A 10,172-nucleotide genomic window follows, 5' to 3' on the forward strand; every position below is an offset into this window, starting at 1 on the left:
CGTGTTCATTTCCTTGTTGATATATTTAAATGTTTTGCTTAATAGCGAATTGTGATTCGCTCACAATGTCAGAGGGACAGATGAAGTCAAAGAAAAAAGGGAAGCTATAGCTCTATAAAACTGGGGATAGTAACTTTTTTTCTATAACACGCTCATCAGTGCAGGTGATGGGGAAAAGGCTAGTCACAGTCAGCTGCAGACATATAAGATTAAATCAATGATCTTCTCTGAACCGACACACTCTTATCTAGATGTTACCTGGTATCAGATAACACAGCTAGCGGAGATTATGTGTGCTCAGAAAACAGCTAAGCACCAGTCAGAAAATACAAAGACTTTGGGCCTACTGAGCTCAATGAATGTCCAAATAGAAATCACATGACAATTATTTAATATACTTATTCTAGATTATGAATTTCTTCACTAAGGTGGGAAGCCCAATGTACTTTATCTTTTAACTAAGGAGGTAACATATTATACATTAGCTGTCCTCAAAGAAAAGGTACAGTGCCTTCAGAAAGTATTCATACCCCTTGACTTATTCCATATTTTGTTATTACAGCCTGAATTCAAAATTGATGAACATATTTACATATATCTCACCCATCTACACACATTATCTCATAATGAAAGTGAAAACATGTTTTGAGACATTTTTGCAAATTGAAAATGAAATGTTTACACCCGAGTCAATAATTTATAGAAGCACCTTTGGCGGTGATTACAGCTTTTGGTCGTCTTGGGTATGTGTGTATCAGCTTTGCACATCTCGATTTGGGGAGCAGCGGTGAACAGCAATCTTCAAGTCTTTCCACAAGTCTGGGTTTTGGCTGGGCCACTCAAGGACATTCACATTGTTCTGAAGCCATTCCAGAAGCCATTCCAGCATGGCTTTGGCTGTATGCTTGAGGTCTTCTAAGGTCGTTTGCACTCTGAAGCAGGTTCTCATCAATGATTTGCCTGTATTTGTCTCCATTTATTGTTTCCTCTATCCTTACCAGTCTCCCAGATCCTGCCGCTGAAAAGCATCACCATAGCATGATGCTGCCACCACCATGCTTCACGGTAGGGATGCTGTTAGATGGGTGATGAGCTGTGACTGGTTTCTCCAGACATAGCGCTTTGCACTCAGGCCAAAGAGTTCAATTTGTGCCTCATCAGACCAAATAATATTTTGTCTTATGCTCTGTCTTGTGTACCTTTTTGCAAACTCCAGGCATGTTGTCATGTGACTGTTTCTCAGGAGTGGCTTCCGTCTGGCCACTCCCATAAAGCGCAGATTGGTGAAGTGCTGTAGAGACTGGTGAAATGCTGTAGAGACTAGTTCTGTCAGAGTAGTCAATGGGTTCTTGGTCACCGCCCTTCCAATGATGGAGACCATTGTGCTCTTGGAAACTTTCAACACTCTAGAAACTGTTTTATACCCTTCCCCAGATATATGCCACATCACAAGTCTCTCTCTTTCTATACTGGTTAGAGACAGTTTCTGTTCTGTGAAGGTAGTACACTGAGTTGTACGAGATCTTCAGTTTCTTGCCAATTTCTCACATGGAATAGCCTTCATTTTTCAGAACAAGAATAGACTGACGAGTTTCAGAAGAATGTTCTTTGTTTCTGGCCATTTTGAGCCTGTAATTGAACCCACAAATGCTGACGCTCCAGATACTCAACTAGCCTAAAGAAGGCCAGGTTTATTTCTTCTTTAATCAGAACAACAGTTTTCAGCTGTGCTAACATAATTGCAAAAGGGTTTTCTAAAGATCAATTAGCCTTTTAAAATGATAAACTTGGATTAGCTAACACAACTTGCCATTGGAACACAGGAGTGATGGTTGCTGATAATGGGCCTCTGTAGATATTCCATTAAAAATCTGCCATTTCCAGCTACAATAGTCATTTACAACATTAACAATGTCTACACTGTATTTCTGATCAATTTGATGTTATTTTAATGGACAAAAACAAATGATTTTCTTTCAAAAACAAGGAAATGTCTAAGTGACCCCGAACTTTTGAACGGTAGTGTATGTAAATTAGATATTTCTGTATTTCATTTTCAGTAAATGTACAAAAAAAAAAAGTTAATTCACTTTGTCAAATTTCAAAAAACATGTTTTCACTTTGCCATTATGCGGTGTAGATGGGTAAAAAAAAAGATTTAATCCATTTTAAATTCAGGCTGTAACAAAATGTGGAACAAGTCAATGGGTATGAATACTTAGCGGTTAGTGAGTGCTACAGGCCTACCTACTACACACACATCTGAACTCTCCTTGTAGCCATTTCTGAGGGAGATGTCATTACATGATTAAGAGGAAGCCGTCAGGAAACCGCTTAAGCCCTATTTCCTGTCTGTTGCCATGGCGACAGGCCCACTTTTACAGTTGACTATTTCTAGTCAGTTAATTTCTTGCTGGAGGAAAGAGAAAATAAACAAAGGTGCAGGTGTCTTTGAATCCCCACTGCACACTGGGGCTTTTATCTGTTCAGACTCTCCCTTCAGTTCAACTGGGCCTTGGTCTGACCTCTCACCCTGACACCTGAAAACAATAATTGGCTCAAAGGCCTTGGCCCCATTGGATGGAGCTTTTTTTATGGGTTGAGCCTCAGCAGGCTGGTCCAGCTGGATGTCGTTCACATAAATAAACCTACAGATAAACAGAGCTTTTGAATCAGGAAATGGCCAAGCCTGTTAGCCTGTCAGTGTAAACACAAAACACACTTCCCTTAGTAGGAATTGTTGAGATTTATCAAATGCACCCCCTTTATAACTCAAGATATGAGACTAGGTTATCTGGGATATACAGTTGCTAGCGGCCGGGGGGGTAAAATGAAAAGGGGGTAAAATAAAACTTTTGGGGGGGGCTTCACTTGGATCATCACGCTCTAGTGACTCCTTGTGGCGGGCCAGTCATCAGTTGAACTGTGTTTTCTCTGAGTGTTTCTCTGGGTGTTAAGAAGTGCAGTTTGGTGGGTCATGTTTCGGAGGACGTATGACTCTACCTTCGCCTCCCGAGCCCGTTGGGGAGTTGCAGTGATGAGACGATCGATATTTGGAGAGTAAAAGGGGGTCAAATAAAATGTTTTGGGAAAACCTGTCTCACTCTTATAGAAACCTAACCCTGGGATAGAGTTTCACTTTTCAGAGGAACAATTACACAAACGTTAATGACAAAATGTTGAGTGTTTCTGAGTGGCCCAATGTCAGTTCTGACTTAAATTTGCTTGAAAGTCAGACAAGATTTGAATATTGCTGTCCATCAATGATTCCAACACAAATTTACTGAGCTTGAGCAATTGTGACAAAAACAATGGATATACCTTAGAGTAGACTAAGTGTTGTGCAAGGTTGGTAGACTCTTATGATTCACAGCTGTAATGGCTGCCAAAGGGGTTTCCACCAAGTATTACCTCTGGGGTGGGAAGACAGACACAATCAAAACATATTTGGTATTTCTACTTATTTTTATTCATTTGGAAAAAATCCTATCATTTTCTTTCACTTGAAAATCAAATGTAATGCCTTTTTTTGAATGTATTTTAAGGCAGCAAAATGTGAAGAATGCACAAGGGATGTGTAGACTTTCACTATGCACTGTATTATTTTACCTCAGTCTACCTATGTCTATGTATTTGCTTTTCACAAATTCAACATCAATTGAAATTAAGACAACACAAGGAGAGATAAAATATATGGCAACCAATGCAAACAAAGCTGGTAAATAGGTCTTATATAGCCATCAGTCTTTACTGACTTCCCTCCATTTCAAACCAATGTGAGCTCAGTATTTTGAAATATTGTTCATTCATGCCAATGTAGTTATAATACAGTATACACTCCATACGGTATAATCCCTTAATACTCTACTGTGTCACCAGGGTCAAAATTACAATGACAAAAGTAAAGCAGTGAAAATGTTAAGGGTTTAGAATTAACAGATGAACTATATGAATTTATACATTGCTGGAGAGCAAAGGTGACATGGAGTCCATTGCTGACAGAAGCTGCATTCCTGCAATGATGAACCCAAAAAGGGTTAAGCCGCTCCCCTTTCAAATGATCGTGTTCCTGGATTATTGCTAAATTCTTTCTGGTGTTTTCACTTGTCAGGACAAGCAGAGGCCCACTGTCAGCAGATAGATAGATAGATAGAGAGAGAGAGAGAGAGGGAGGAACAGAGTGGATGAGAGAGAGAAACAAAAAGAAACAGGGAGACTGATAAAGTATGAAGAGGGATGAAAGCAAGAGAGAGATACTGTAGTTTGAAGAGGAACAAAAGTTTTAATTTTAATTTTAGAAGGAAATACAAGAGAGAGAAGGAGAGAGAGATAGAAACAAACTAAGGGGTGTGTCATAGAAATTTAGTTCCTCAAGGAAGTGCAACTGACATTTATCTTGAGACGGTGGCGAGCAGCACAGATAGACGCGACACAGAGGGATTTTATTTTATTTTCACCTGGAAAGATGAAGGGATTCCATTAACGAGTGCTCAATGCTGACAACCTGAGCCACGTGCCGTGGGGACTGAGACGTTTGACACGAAGGAGGGAGGGGGACTCTCTCACACACACAGGTAAGAAGACTCAGGGCTTTCTCTATCTGATAACAACTCAACCATGTATTTTCTATGCACAGATAGCACTACCTTTGACAGAAATAACGTACACTCTTGCAAATATAACACTTGTGTTGTTATTATAGCGAGCTTGTCGTTTTTTGTTACATCTTTCAATACAGTTTAAGCATATATGGATAAAGTGATAAGGGGGGTGATACTGAAGGACCAAATAAGATCATGTGTGAATTCCTCTTCGATACTTTTCTAACTTACACTTGGGAGACGTGTATATATGTACACTCAGAGTCATGCTGGAACAGGCACAAACGGAACCCAGTCCTGACAGTCTGCTGTATAAGTGAGGAGAGAAACCATCTGTGCCTGGTGGAGCTTGCACAATCAAACAAGCTGTGGACTTTCTTTTCCTCTACTAGCCTACACGCATTGAGAGTGCCAGAGAGCCAGTCAGAGCGAAAGACAAAGACATGGAAATGGCACATCAATGTGTTGGACAGACAGTAAGAGGTAAAAACAAAATTGGTCACCACAAACCAACTGCTCAGTTTCGCTTCCCTAATAAGCCAGCAGAGTTGTGTGTCTGTCTTGAACAACAACTCTTCAAAGACTTTGAGAAACGTTACAAGACTGACAAAACATGTGCAAAAATCATATTGTATGAACACTTTTGAATGAAAAACTGCCAGCATCAAACAGCAAGCATTCAGTTCAACACCATTGTTAATGAAGCAATACCGTTGTGATGCCAGTTTTTGGTCCATTATTGTGCCACATGCTGAACCTGCACACACACGGGACCTGATTTAGAAACCCATACCAACTAAATGCTGAGAGAAAAACTGGAAAGTTCCACACTTTGTGAGGTCCTCTATTGAAAAGAAAGGCCTGGACCTGAGCTCAGGAAAATGGCACCAGGAGTGTGTTCAATGAGGTGGTAGAACTGCACATATTCTGTTAATATGATTAAAAGTCATGTCCATCCTATATGATATATTTCTATCTGAAATACCCTGAACATTTCGCCCTTCTGAATAGACACTATAGGAACTGGGAGGCCTCAATGCCCCATAATACCACTCAAGTCTGGTGACAGGCAGCAGGTGACATAAGCCTATAGGGCTAGTGTTAGTGGAACATGTCTGCTTGACCTGGTGCTTTGTAATAGCAGCAGTAGAAGTCAAGTTCTGTCCAGGGAAGTGGAAGGGACTCCCCAATTCCCCTGCTAAGCCCTGTGGATACACACACACACACACACACACACCCTCAGCAGTCATCTACGGAATGCTAAATATTTACCTCTCCCACCCTGCCCCCCCTGCGCATAATCTTCCAATCATTGATCACTATCTCCAAGTCAGTCAGCACAGCTCTTCTTGATCCACATAACCTGCCCTCCTAACACTGGAGTCATGGAAGACCCACATTGCTTGGCTTTTCCTATTCCTGAAAATGTACTAATGTCTGGTTGGTTCCTTTTGTTATAGGAGAAGTTAGTGCTCTTCTATCCATAGCCTAATGGATAGCAACTCAAATTTACCTTCTTGAGTGCTCTCTAAATGTGTACATGGTCATTGTTGCTGTACTCCACATGAACTGTGTAAACATAAAAAGCATTATCAGTCCGCCCTGTGCTGTCCATTACAGGAGAGTGTTTTTTCTTGTACTCTGGGCTGTCGCATGAAGTCAACCTAAAAATCATATTTATTACTGTAAACAATTGACCCTTAGCAGACTAGTTAAATAAACAGAGTGAATTTTCCTTTTAGCCCAGCCAAAGAGCCAGCTGTCTCCAGCTGTGGCTCCATATTTCTGGAGGGAGGATACATGGCTGATGGGTGCGAATGTCTCTCAATTCACACTGGGCTTTTCTGCACTGGAATGAGATTGAGAATGAATCTGAAATAGCTATCATGCTGTTCCACTTCCATTATCATCGTTAAGGGAAATTAATCTAATGAATGTTCCCGCAGAGAGCGGAGGCTTTGTACTGGAGCGTACCATTAGAAATGTGACACTGGATATGCATGTAATAAAAACCCAGTGGGATGTCATATGGGAGATGTGTGTTTGCTGATTATGGAACATAGGCTATTAGCGAGGTATGCCTATTAGTACGTCAGGATCATTTGATTTATTGGTGGAAAGGTCATTTGCATTCAGTGCTTACTGCATCAATTGTGAGTCAGATAGACGACTGTCATTAGGATCACGGACACATGCACGAGTACACACACACCTGGACCCGTATTCATAAAGCCTTTCAGAATAGGAGTGCTGATGTAGGACCATTTCCTGTCTGTCAATATAATATTTGTCATTATTATCCAAAATCTTAAACTGATCATAGATCAGGACTCTGAGACTCTTTGTGAATAAAGGCCCTGAAGCAATTTAAAAATACCTGTATGTGTGAAGGCCTTGTTGCCACTTAAAGGATAACTCAATGTAAGACATTTTGCTTAAGGGAGGATTCTAAGACAGTAAATATACACTCTTGGGGGAAAAAGTGCTTTCTATAACCTAAAAGGGCTCTTCGGCTGTCCCTATAGGAGAACCCTTTGAAGAACCATTTTTGGTTCCAGGTAGAACCCTTTCCACAGAGGAGAACCCTTTCCATGGCTACCTGTAAACAAAAATATTTTTAGGTAGAACCCTTTCCATTGCTACCTGTAACCAAAAATATTTTTTCCTATGGGATAGCCATTGGATCTAGGGCCATGACTTGCTCCATTCCCCCTGTTCTGATGCAATATAGGAACACTTGTAGAAACCTGCCTGAGCTATGCAGTCTACCTGCCTCTCTCACATACTTGTCCACACAGGCCTTAAGTGGAGATTCAGCCCTGAAATTATCACCACAGGATGATTGTGTATGCTCTCAACATGTAACAGAAACCAATGGTAGGAATTGCGTAACCTTTTATACATAGTTCGTACCCATTTTTACAATGTTGAAAATGATGTCGAAATGATGTGGCCACAATGTAAAGATACACAAAAAAATCTCTATTTCATGTATAAAGGCGTATACTAAAAAGTGGTACCTTCTGAGCATTAGACTATGTGTTACATGTAGGTTAGGCCCAATTCCATAGGTGTACCATGGAACCTACTGTGTTAATTTGATAATGAATACATCAAATGAACCTGTAACACAGCTGCAGGACAAAGCTGCAATGACACTAGTCCTGTTAAACAGTGTGTGGTGCAACAGTTGTGTGTGTTTACATGATGTAGGTACACTCATGTCCTCCCATGAGGGTTAGCTCTCTGTATCTTCACTCCCCTGACAGGGACATGGTGTGGGGAGAGGCTGTAGCCTCGGTGGGTATTACCCAGTGGTGTAAAGTACTTAAGTAAAAATACTTGAAAGTACTATTTAAGTAGTTTTTTGTGCTATCTGTACTTTACTTTACTATTAATATTTTTGACAACTTTTATTTCACTACATTCCTAACGAAATTATGTACTTTTTACTCCATATATTTTCCCTGACAACCAAAAGTACTCATTACATGTTGAATGCTTAGCAGGACAGGAAAATGGTCTAATTCACACACTTATCAAGAGAACATCCCTGGTAATCCCTACTGCCTCTGATTTGGTGGACTCACTAAACACATGCTTTGTTTGTAAATGATGTCTGAGTGTTGCACCATGCCCCTGGCTATCTGTAAATTTAAAAAACAAGAAAATTATGCGGTCTGGTTTGCTTTAGATAATGAATTTAAAATGATTTATACTTTTATTTTTGATACTTAAGTATAAGCAATTACATTTACTTTGATACTTTTGAAAACCAAATACTTTTAGACTTTTACTCAAGTAGTATTTTACTGGGTGACTTTCACTTGAGTCATTTTCTATTAAGGTATTTTTACTTTGAAAATTGAGTACTTTTTCCACCACGGGTATTACCCATGGAACATCCCCTGAGCCTAATGTATGTCTCAGTTGGATTCTCTGTGATACAAAAACAAAAAGCCCAGAAAACTGAACTGAGGGAGCTCCTGTGGCACAGCTGAGCTATGAGTTTGAAATAACATAATAAGCTATCTCTGCTCACTTCTCTCTCCCAACCCCCAGGTAAGGATGGAGTCGTTCAGCTCCAAGGATATGGCCATGCAGGCCCAGAAGAAGATCCTCAGCCACATGGCCAACAAGTCTGTGGTCCATATGTTCATAGACGACACCAGCAGTGAGATCCTGGACGAGCTCTACCGTGTTTCCAAAGAGTATTCAGGCAACCGCTCAGAGGCCCAGAAGGTGGTGAAGGACCTGATCAAGATTGCAGTGAAGATTGGCGTGCTGTTCAGACACAACCGTTTCAGCCCAGAGGAGCTGAGTCTGGCCCAGGACTTCAAGAAGAAGCTGCATCAAGGAGCCATGACAGCCATCAGCTTCTATGAGGTAAACATGCCGGCACCTTGCATAACACTATAATGTTACAGTGAGTTAATCGATCATAGATCTCTATGCATTAACGGCTCATCATTTTCTATGAAAACAGATAAGATGACAACATTGTTATCCGATCTCTATTTCCCACTTCTTCTTGTTCAGGTGGAATTCACCTTTGACAAGACAGTAATGTCGGAGATCCTGACAGGATGCAGAGATCTGTTGTTGAAGCTAGTCGTCTCCCACCTCAAGCCCAAATCCCATGGTCGCATCAACCACGTATTCAACCATTACTCCGATCCAGAGCTTCTGACACAGCTGTACAACCCTGATGGACCCTTTAAACCCAACCTCACCAAAATCTGCACCGGCCTCAACCGTCTGCTGGAGGAGGGGACGTTATGAGAGTGTGAGCAAGTCTATGATTGTGAGAGAGACACTGGGAGATCTGCTTGAAGGGGTCTGCTTAGAACTCAAGAGAGGACTGTGTGTAAGGACAGGAAGTGTCCATGCTCTAAATGAGAACTGGCGAGATTTGTGACCCAAGTTTAACTTGATGTAGTCACTCACTGATCTGTTATTTTCCAAAAAGGGTACTGCCCAAAGTGAAAAAATAATAGAATATGCAGGATGATGTAAAGTTAATGTCTCCTGATGAATTGTGTCTCCACGAATGGAGTTCCTGGAAAGTCAGGATTAGGTTAAGATTGTGTCAACCACCTGATTTTATACAGTGGAATTTCCGTCCAAGGTTACACATACTCATTTACTGTTCTAGTTTTTCTGTAGTTTTTTCTCTCTCGCCCGCCATATTATGTACTGTATAAGGAAAGATAAACCCCAACGACTGCACAATACTGACTGACAGAATGAATACAAGGGTTAAAAGCAAGCGGTGAAATATAAGAATAGAGTACTACCATCTAGTGGTCTAGCTGGCAATGACTCAGTACTGCATGTATCGAAGAAAATATAAAAGCTTATGGAGAAAACAGTGCACATTTATTGTGGAGATACAAGACAGTCATTTTATAAGGCCCAAAGAGAAACTGGATTGGAATATTTAAAAATAATTTTGCCATTATTTGGGCCTTGTACATCATAGGATTGGAAACAAATAAATGCCTTGTAAATTAGTGCCTTTTTTATTGTCTATTTGTGAATATATTGACTTCACATCTTTAGTTAATGTTA

General features: G+C 40.5%; 1 protein-coding gene across 1 annotated transcript; it reads left to right on the plus strand.

Annotated features, from left to right (window-relative positions):
• The first annotated feature begins 4,135 nt into the window (after positions 1-4,135).
• On the plus strand, positions 4,136-10,114 carry LOC129837949 (tumor necrosis factor alpha-induced protein 8-like protein 2). Its single transcript, XM_055904544.1, has 3 exons — positions 4,136-4,574; positions 8,664-8,987; positions 9,141-10,114. The coding sequence occupies exons 2-3, from the start codon at positions 8,670-8,672 to the stop codon at positions 9,381-9,383; spliced, it is 561 nt and encodes a 186-aa protein (XP_055760519.1). The 5' UTR covers positions 4,136-4,574; positions 8,664-8,669; the 3' UTR covers positions 9,384-10,114.
• The last annotated feature ends 58 nt before the right edge of the window (positions 10,115-10,172 follow it).

This window comes from Salvelinus fontinalis, chromosome 38, assembly GCF_029448725.1.
Source record: "Salvelinus fontinalis isolate EN_2023a chromosome 38, ASM2944872v1, whole genome shotgun sequence".
NCBI lineage: Eukaryota > Metazoa > Chordata > Actinopteri > Salmoniformes > Salmonidae > Salvelinus > Salvelinus fontinalis.

What these genes read in the sequence shown, in the direction of transcription:
- LOC129837949 (XM_055904544.1), top strand. Translation starts at nt 8,670, where the DNA reads ATGGAGTCGTTCAGCTCCAAGGATATGGCCATGCAGGCCCAGAAGAAG. An exon ending in CAGCCATCAGCTTCTATGAG is followed by an intron (nt 8,988 to 9,140) that starts GTAAACATGCCG and finishes CTTCTTGTTCAG; the next exon opens with GTGGAATTCACCTTTGACAA.